At 42.8% G+C, this 9,747-nt stretch overlaps 1 protein-coding gene across 3 annotated transcripts in view; it reads left to right on the top strand.

Annotated features, from left to right (window-relative positions):
* The window catches only part of tmc8 (transmembrane channel-like 8), a 20,887-nt gene extending 11,359 nt beyond the window's left edge, over positions 1–9,528 (top strand). For 2 of the 3 annotated variants that reach the window (XM_060048342.1, XM_060048341.1), the window contains 7 exons: positions 320–465; positions 747–923; positions 1,080–1,266; positions 1,833–1,963; positions 2,091–2,246; positions 8,986–9,064; positions 9,236–9,528. In XM_060048342.1, coding sequence (XP_059904325.1) covers positions 320–465; positions 747–923; positions 1,080–1,266; positions 1,833–1,963; positions 2,091–2,246; positions 8,986–9,064; positions 9,236–9,370 — 1,011 coding nt within the window. In that variant the 3' untranslated portion in view covers positions 9,371–9,528. The other variant, XM_060048344.1, reaches the window with a different exon arrangement.
* Positions 9,529–9,747: the final 219 nt, after the last annotated feature.

The raw sequence follows: 9,747 nt of genomic DNA, 5'->3' as shown, positions 1-9,747 counted from the left end.
CATAGAACCAAGGGCCAAGCACTAACCATCACTAGGTTAACCCATTCCCCGTACACAACAGAGACAGCTACGAGACGCTACACAAGGATAGGTCCAGTTTTCAAGTGCCAGGACGTACAAATACAATAAGTGTGTAGGAGGGGTGGGGGGGGTAAGGAGTCGGGGTGAACTCTTAACAGGTGAGTCTGGAGTCACTTGTGGACACTGGAGAGGTGGTGGGTCGACATGCATCACACCACATTGTGACTCTCTCTCTCTGTATCCTCACATCCCTCTCTGATTCTCTCCCCTCTTCTCTTGTTGACCTTGCGTCTCTCAGGCTGGATTCTGGCGCACTCTGCTGTTCCAGTATCTGCCGGCCGTCACCATGAACCTGGTCAACCTGCTCCTCCCCCACATCTTCAGGAAGGTCTCCTCTCTGGAGGACTACTCCCTCTCCACTCAGGTCAACGCCACCTTCATGAGGTAATCCCATTCACACGCGTACGTTTTCTTTGGCAGTCTTAGTATGGTGGGCAGCTGCCGGAGCTCGGGAGGTACAGCGATATAGAGCGGGAGGTAGAGTGTGGAGGTGTCCCTGAGCGAGACGCCTCACCCTGACTGCTCCTGACCAGCTGGCTCTCGCCCTGAGGGGTCTACCCTGCTGTTGGTGTGTGGATGTGTGTAGATTGGTTGCAAGTCGCTTTGGATAACAGCGTCTGCTAAACGCCCTCAATGAAGTATTCCACCATCTCTGTGTTTCCTAGGAGCATCTTTCTGAAACTGGCCTCGCTGGGAATCTTCTTGTTCTTCATATTTAAAACCGACCGCCAACAAGGAGACTCGTGTTGGGAGAACCAGTTTGGGAGAGAGATGTACAAGCTGGTGATGCTGGACTTCATGGCCAGTATCCTCATCACTCTGCTGGTGGACCTTCCCACAAGGTCTGCCTTCATCTGAATAACTCTCTTCATTAGCTGGTTTCAAAGGCTTCCCAGAAGTGTATAAGCCATGGGAAATCAAGAAAGTACAAGTAGACTTCAGGTTGGTATTCGGAACATGCTGTTATTCTGTGCATGTATTGGGTTCATATTCCACAGGATGCTAAAGGACAAGTGTCCGTCATGCTGGCTGGCGCGGTTGTCAGGGAAACAGCGATTCCAGGTCCCGTTCAACGCCCTCAACCTGGTGTACAACCAGACGGTGCTGTGGGCCGGCGTGTTCTACTGCCCCCTGCTGCCGCTCTTAGGCACTGTCAAACTGGTGACGCTGTTCTACTTCAAGAAGGTACTCAGACATGAGGAGATAACTCTCTAACAAATCCTCCAGTCGTTCCTTTGATCTCAATGTACTTGCGTTACGACCGTAAGTTGATATAAGACCAGGTCGGGAGGTAACATAGCAGAAAACAACCTGGCACCATTCAAAGAAACAAAGGGTTTATCTCAACTGTATGGACTATAGGAACGAAGGAATAACTGAGGGATAGCTTCAGAGTAGCCAAGCCCAACATAATAAACAGAACATCCTCCTGACTTCTAAATAAAGCCTGCAGTTTAGGAATAAACAGAATATACTTCCAACCTCCACCTCTCCATACAAACGCAGGAGAAGAAGCACGGGGAAAACAAAATGGCGGCTTACCCTTCCACGCCTTATTTAGGCTCTCAGAACCAAATGCCACGACCCGAGCCCTCCGTGAAGGACAACAGCCTGTAGGCCGGCCAGATAGAGGCTCAAAGAGAGAGGGCTCAGACTCTGGTCCTGGAACTACCTCTGTCTGACCCGCCTGCTGACGAGGTACAGGTGCCAGTCTTTAGCTTTGATACCGTATCGATCCGTCCCCCTCTCAGTTCAAAGTGCTGCGCTGCTGCGCTCCGGAGCAGAGGATGTTCAGAGCCGCCAGTTCATCGGTCCTGTTCCACTTCATGCTGCTGCTGGGCCTCTTCATGGTGGCAGGCACCCTGGGCCTGGACGTCACGAGGTAAGGCCCCTCGGGCCTCCGACGTGAGGCCCCCTGGGCCTGGAGCGGGGAGGTGAGGTCTACTGAGGGCCGTACCTGAGGCCCGCGGTGTGTCTCGTGGAGATGCTGAGTCCGGTCTTCTCTGCAGGTCCAGGTCCAAGCCCTCCCCCTGCGGGCCCTTTGCGGGTGGCAGTGTGCTGAACTCGACGGGCGTGTGCGTGGCCAGCCTCCCAGGGCCGCTGCAGTCCAGCCTCCGCTACCTGGCCTCCGGGCCCTTTGTGGTGCCCCTCATCATGGCGGAGATGTAGGGTTACCTTTACATCACCTTCAGGGCGCTAAGCAGACGCTTTCATCCAGAGGGACTCACAATAATCAGTCCGTTAGTCAGGAGAAAGAGAAACAACAATAATCAGTCCGTTAGTCAGGAGAAAGAGAAACAACAATAATCAGTCCGTTAGTCAGGAGAAAGAGAAACAACAATAATCAGTCCGTTAGTCAGGAGAAAGAGAAACAACAATAATCAGTCCGTTAGTCAGGAGAAAGAGAAACAACAATATATCTCTGTTGGTACAGTAAGGATGTTCATAGAACCAAGCGCCAAGCACTAACCATCACTAGGTTAACCCATTCCCCGTACACCACACAGATAGCTAGGATAAGGTGCTACACAATGCTAAGTACTGTTTATAAGTGCCAGGACGTACAAGAGACAAACAAATGAGCTGTTGGTTTATATCCAGGTCTGTCATTGGATGCAGACGTATAGCAAGTCAATTAAATGTCAGGGTGAAGAATGGCAGCTTTTTTTCAAAAGCCATGCGATGAAAGCAGTAATCTGCCGGTTTGAGGAACAGAAAGTGATTGAAAGTATAGTATAGTAGTAGTATAGTACAGTAGTATTATGGTAGCATAGAATGGTAGTATAGTATAGTAGTAGTATAGTACAGTAGTATTATGGTAGTATAGAATGGTAGTATAGTATAGTAGTAGTATAGTACAGTAGTATTATGGGAGTATAGAATGGTAGTATAGTATAGTAGTAGTATAGTACAGTAGTAGTATGGTAGTATAGAATGGTAGTATAGTAGAGTAGTATTCTGCTAGTATAGTACAGTAGTATGGTAGTATAGTAGTAGTCTGGTAGTATAGTACAGTAGTAGTCTGGTAGTATAGTACAGTAGTAGTCTGGTAGTACAGTAGTAGTATGGTAGTACAGTAGTAGTCTGGTAGTATAGTACAGTAGTAGTATGGTAGTATAGTAGTAGTCTGGTAGTATAGTACAGTAGTAGTATGGTAGTACAGTACAGTAGTAGTCTGGTAGTATAGTACAGTAGTAGTATGGTAGTACAGTAGTAGTCTGGTAGTATAGTATAGTAGTAGTCTGGTAGTACAGTAGTAGTCTGGTAGTATAGTACAGTAGTAGTCTGGTAGTACAGTAGTAGTCTGGTAGTATAGTATAGTAGTAGTCTGGTAGTACAGTAGTAGTCTGGTAGTATAGTACAGTAGTAGTATGGTAGTATAGTAGTAGTCTGGTAGTATAGTAGTAGTCTGGTAGTATAGTAGTAGTCTGGGAGTATAGTACAGTAGTATTATGGTAGTATAGTACAGTGGTAGAACAGTAGTAGTCTGGTAGTATAGTACAGTAGTAGTATGGTAGTATAGTAGTAGTCTGGTAGTATAGTACAGTAGTAGTATGGTAGTATAGTAGTAGTCTGGTAGCATAGTACAGTAGTAGTCTGGTAGTATAGTACAGTAGTAGTATGGTAGTACAGTAGTAGTCTGGTAGTATAGTACAGTAGTAGTATGGTAGTACAGTAGTAGTCTGGTAGTATAGTACAGTAGTAGTATGGTAGTACAGTAGTAGTCTGGTAGTATAGTACAGTAGTAGTATGGTAGTATAGTAGTAGTCTGGTAGTATAGTACAGTAGTAGTATGGTAGTAAAGTAGTAGTCTGGTAGTATAGTACAGTAGTAGTATGGTAGTATAGTACAGTAGTAGTATGGTAGTACAGTAGTAGTCTGGTAGTATAGTACAGTAGTAGTCTGGTAGTATAGTACAGTAGTAGTATGGTAGTACAGTAGTAGTCTGGTAGTATAGTACAGTAGTAGTATGGTAGTACAGTAGTAGTCTGGTAGTATAGTACAGTAGTAGTCTGCTAGTACAGTAGTATTATGGTAGTATAGTACAGTGGTAGAACAGTAGTAGTCTGGTAGTATAGTACAGTAGTAGTATGGTAGTACAGTAGTAGTCTGGTAGTATAGTACAGTAGTAGTATGGTAGTACAGTAGTAGTCTGGTAGTATAGTACAGTAGTAGTATGGTAGTATAGTACAGTAGTAGTATGGTAGTACAGTAGTAGTCTGGTAGTATAGTACAGTAGTAGTATGGTAGTACAGTAGTAGTCTGGTAGTATAGTACAGTAGTAGTATGGTAGTATAGTAGTAGTCTGGTAGTATAGTACAGTAGTAGTATGGTAGTATAGTACAGTAGTAGTATGGTAGTACAGTAGTAGTCTGGTAGTATAGTACAGTAGTAGTATGGTAGTACAGTAGTAGTCTGGTAGTATAGTACAGTAGTAGTATGGTAGTACAGTAGTAGTCTGGTAGTACAGTAGTAGTCTGGTAGTATAGTACAGTAGTAGTATGGTAGTACAGTAGTAGTCTGGTAGTATAGTACAGTAGTAGTATGGTAGTATAGTAGTAGTCTGGTAGTATAGTACAGTAGTAGTATGGTAGTATAGTACAGTAGTAGTATGGTAGTACAGTAGTAGTCTGGTAGTATAGTACAGTAGTAGTATGGTAGTACAGTAGTAGTCTGGTAGTATAGTACAGTAGTAGTATGGTAGTACAGTAGTAGTCTGGTAGTACAGTAGTAGTCTGGTAGTATAGTACAGTAGTAGTATGGTAGTATAGTAGTAGTCTGGTAGTATAGTACAGTAGTAGTATGGTAGTAAAGTAGTAGTCTGGTAGTATAGTACAGTAGTAGTATGGTAGTACAGTAGTAGTCTGGTAGTATAGTACAGTAGTAGTATGGTAGTATAGTAGTAGTCTGGTAGTATAGTACAGTAGTAGTATGGTAGTATAGTAGTAGTCTGGTAGTATAGTACAGTAGTAGTCTGGTAGTATAGTAGTAGTCTGGTAGTATAGTACAGTAGTAGTCTGGTAGTATAGTACAGTAGTAGTATGGTAGTACAGTAGTAGTCTGGTAGTATAGTACAGTAGTAGTATGGTATTACAGTAGTATGTCTGGTAGTATAGTACAGTAGTAGTCTGGTAGTATAGTACAGTAGTAGTATGGTAGTACAGTAGTAGTCTGGTAGTATAGTACAGTAGTAGTATGGTAGTACAGTAGTAGTCTGGTAGTATAGTACAGTAGTAGTCTGGTAGTATAGTAGTAGTCTGGTAGTATAGTACAGTAGTAGTATGGTAGTAAAGTAGTAGTCTGGTAGTATAGTACAGTAGTAGTATGGTAGTACAGTAGTAGTCTGGTAGTATAGTACAGTAGTAGTATGGTAGTACAGTAGTAGTCTGGTAGTATAGTACAGTAGTAGTATGGTAGTATAGTAGTAGTCTGGTAGTATAGTACAGTAGTAGTCTGGTAGTATAGTACAGTAGTAGTCTGGTAGTACAGTAGTAGTATGGTAGTACAGTAGTAGTCTGGTAGTATAGTACAGTAGTAGTATGGTAGTATAGTAGTAGTCTGGTAGTATAGTACAGTAGTAGTATGGTAGTACAGTACAGTAGTAGTCTGGTAGTATAGTACAGTAGTAGTATGGTAGTACAGTAGTAGTCTGGTAGTATAGTATAGTAGTAGTCTGGTAGTACAGTAGTAGTCTGGTAGTATAGTACAGTAGTAGTCTGGTAGTACAGTAGTAGTCTGGTAGTATAGTATAGTAGTAGTCTGGTAGTACAGTAGTAGTCTGGTAGTATAGTACAGTAGTAGTATGGTAGTATAGTAGTAGTCTGGTAGTATAGTAGTAGTCTGGTAGTATAGTAGTAGTCTGGGAGTATAGTACAGTAGTATTATGGTAGTATAGTACAGTGGTAGAACAGTAGTAGTCTGGTAGTATAGTACAGTAGTAGTATGGTAGTATAGTAGTAGTCTGGTAGTATAGTACAGTAGTAGTATGGTAGTATAGTAGTAGTCTGGTAGCATAGTACAGTAGTAGTCTGGTAGTATAGTACAGTAGTAGTATGGTAGTACAGTAGTAGTCTGGTAGTATAGTACAGTAGTAGTATGGTAGTACAGTAGTAGTCTGGTAGTATAGTACAGTAGTAGTATGGTAGTACAGTAGTAGTCTGGTAGTATAGTACAGTAGTAGTATGGTAGTATAGTAGTAGTCTGGTAGTATAGTACAGTAGTAGTATGGTAGTAAAGTAGTAGTCTGGTAGTATAGTACAGTAGTAGTATGGTAGTATAGTACAGTAGTAGTATGGTAGTACAGTAGTAGTCTGGTAGTATAGTACAGTAGTAGTCTGGTAGTATAGTACAGTAGTAGTATGGTAGTACAGTAGTAGTCTGGTAGTATAGTACAGTAGTAGTATGGTAGTACAGTAGTAGTCTGGTAGTATAGTACAGTAGTAGTCTGCTAGTACAGTAGTATTATGGTAGTATAGTACAGTGGTAGAACAGTAGTAGTCTGGTAGTATAGTACAGTAGTAGTATGGTAGTACAGTAGTAGTCTGGTAGTATAGTACAGTAGTAGTATGGTAGTACAGTAGTAGTCTGGTAGTATAGTACAGTAGTAGTATGGTAGTATAGTACAGTAGTAGTATGGTAGTACAGTAGTAGTCTGGTAGTATAGTACAGTAGTAGTATGGTAGTACAGTAGTAGTCTGGTAGTATAGTACAGTAGTAGTATGGTAGTATAGTAGTAGTCTGGTAGTATAGTACAGTAGTAGTATGGTAGTATAGTACAGTAGTAGTATGGTAGTACAGTAGTAGTCTGGTAGTATAGTACAGTAGTAGTATGGTAGTACAGTAGTAGTCTGGTAGTATAGTACAGTAGTAGTATGGTAGTACAGTAGTAGTCTGGTAGTACAGTAGTAGTCTGGTAGTATAGTACAGTAGTAGTATGGTAGTACAGTAGTAGTCTGGTAGTATAGTACAGTAGTAGTATGGTAGTATAGTAGTAGTCTGGTAGTATAGTACAGTAGTAGTATGGTAGTATAGTACAGTAGTAGTATGGTAGTACAGTAGTAGTCTGGTAGTATAGTACAGTAGTAGTATGGTAGTACAGTAGTAGTCTGGTAGTATAGTACAGTAGTAGTATGGTAGTACAGTAGTAGTCTGGTAGTACAGTAGTAGTCTGGTAGTATAGTACAGTAGTAGTATGGTAGTATAGTAGTAGTCTGGTAGTATAGTACAGTAGTAGTATGGTAGTAAAGTAGTAGTCTGGTAGTATAGTACAGTAGTAGTATGGTAGTACAGTAGTAGTCTGGTAGTATAGTACAGTAGTAGTATGGTAGTATAGTAGTAGTCTGGTAGTATAGTACAGTAGTAGTATGGTAGTATAGTAGTAGTCTGGTAGTATAGTACAGTAGTAGTCTGGTAGTATAGTAGTAGTCTGGTAGTATAGTACAGTAGTAGTCTGGTAGTATAGTACAGTAGTAGTATGGTAGTACAGTAGTAGTCTGGTAGTATAGTACAGTAGTAGTATGGTATTACAGTAGTATGTCTGGTAGTATAGTACAGTAGTAGTCTGGTAGTATAGTACAGTAGTAGTATGGTAGTACAGTAGTAGTCTGGTAGTATAGTACAGTAGTAGTATGGTAGTACAGTAGTAGTCTGGTAGTATAGTACAGTAGTAGTCTGGTAGTATAGTAGTAGTCTGGTAGTATAGTACAGTAGTAGTATGGTAGTAAAGTAGTAGTCTGGTAGTATAGTACAGTAGTAGTATGGTAGTACAGTAGTAGTCTGGTAGTATAGTACAGTAGTAGTATGGTAGTACAGTAGTAGTCTGGTAGTATAGTACAGTAGTAGTATGGTAGTATAGTAGTAGTCTGGTAGTATAGTACAGTAGTAGTCTGGTAGTATAGTACAGTAGTAGTATGGTAGTATAGTAGTAGTCTGGTAGTATAGTACAGTAGTAGTATGGTAGTACAGTAGTAGTCTGGTAGAATAGTACAGTAGTAGTATGGTAGTACAGTAGTAGTCTGGTAGTATAGTACAGTAGTAGTATGGTAGTATAGTAGTAGTCTGGTAGTATAGTACAGTAGTAGTATGGTAGTACAGTAGTAGTCTGGTAGTATAGTACAGTAGTAGTATGGTAGTACAGTAGTAGTCTGGTAGTATAGTACAGTAGTAGTATGGTAGTACAGTAGTAGTCTGGTAGTATAGTACAGTAGTAGTATGGTAGTATAGTAGTAGTCTGGTGTGTCGTGGTGTTTAAAGGTGGGGTCGTGGTGTTTAAAGGTAGAGTTGTGGTGTTTAAAGGTGGGGTCGTGGTGTTTAAAGGTAGAGTTGTGGTGTTTAAAGGTAGAGTTGTGGTGTTTAAAGGTAGTGTTGTGGTGTTTAAAGGTAGAGTTGTGGTGTTTAAAGGTAGTGTTGTGGTGTTTAAAGGTAGTGTTGTGGTCTTTTAAGGTAGAGTTGTGGTGTTTAAAGGTAGTGTTGTGGTGTTTAAAGGTAGAGTTGTGGTGTTTAAAGGTAGTGTTGTGGTGTTTAAAGGTAGAGTTGTGGTGTTTAAAGGTAGTGTTGTGGTGTTTAAAGGTGATGTTGTGGTGTTTAAAGTTGGGGTCGTGGTGTTTAAAGGTAGTGTTGTGGTGTTTAAAGGTAGTGTTGTGGTGTTTAAAGGTAGTGTTGTGGTGTTTAAAGGTAGAGTTGTGGTGTTTAAAGGTAGTGTTGTGGTGTTTAAAGGTGATGTTGTGGTGTTTGAAGGTGGGGTCGTGGTGTTTAAAGGTAGTGTTGTGGTGTTTAAAGGTAGTGTTGTGGTGTTTGAAGATGGGGTCGTGGTGTTTGAAGGTGGGGTTGTGGTGTTTGAAGGTAGTGTTGTGGTGTTTGAAGGTGGGGTCGTGGTGTTTAAAAGTAGTGTGTTGTGGTCCTCAGGTTGATCCTAAACTACTTCTTCGTTCTGAGGCGAGCCAACCGGAGCGCGGCGGAGCGCCTCAAGCACCTGCTGGTGACGGTGAGGCACTGCAGCCAGGCTACTGCCAACACGTCTGTCAACATACTGAAAGTCTTACTGTGAATGTGTGTGTGTGTGTGTGTGTGTGTGTGTGTGTGTGTGTGTGTGTGTGTGTGTGTGTTTTTGTGTGTGTGTGTGTGTGTGTGTGTGTGTGTGTGTGTGTAACAATAGTCTAGTGCAGATAAGCGTTTCCTGGTGCTGGTGTTGGGAGAACTTAGCGCCGACAAGAAGAGCGACTCTTTAAACCTCTCCGGCCGGACAGTACAGCTACTGGACCCCCCAGTGGACCCCCAGCAGACCCCATAACGGACCCCTGGACCCCAACTGGACCCCCACTGAAGCCCCACCGGACCCCCTAACAGACCCTTACTGGACCACCTAACAGCCCCCCACTGGACCCCCTAACAGACCCCCACTGGACCCCCTAACAGACCCCCTAACAGACCCCCACTGGACCCCCTAACAGACCCCCACTGGACCCCCTAACAGACCCCCACTGGACCCCCTAACAGACCCCCTAACAGACCCCCACTGGACTAACAGACCCCCACTGGAGCCCCACTGGACCCCCACTGGACCCCCTAACAGACCCCCACTGGACCCCCTAACAGACCCCCACTGGACCCCCTAACAGACCCCCACTGGACCCCCTAACACACCCCCACTCGACCCCCTAACAGACC

Source organism: Gadus macrocephalus, chromosome 3, assembly GCF_031168955.1.
Source record: "Gadus macrocephalus chromosome 3, ASM3116895v1".
NCBI lineage: Eukaryota > Metazoa > Chordata > Actinopteri > Gadiformes > Gadidae > Gadus > Gadus macrocephalus.
This window is presented reverse-complemented; position numbering and strand designations above follow the sequence as displayed.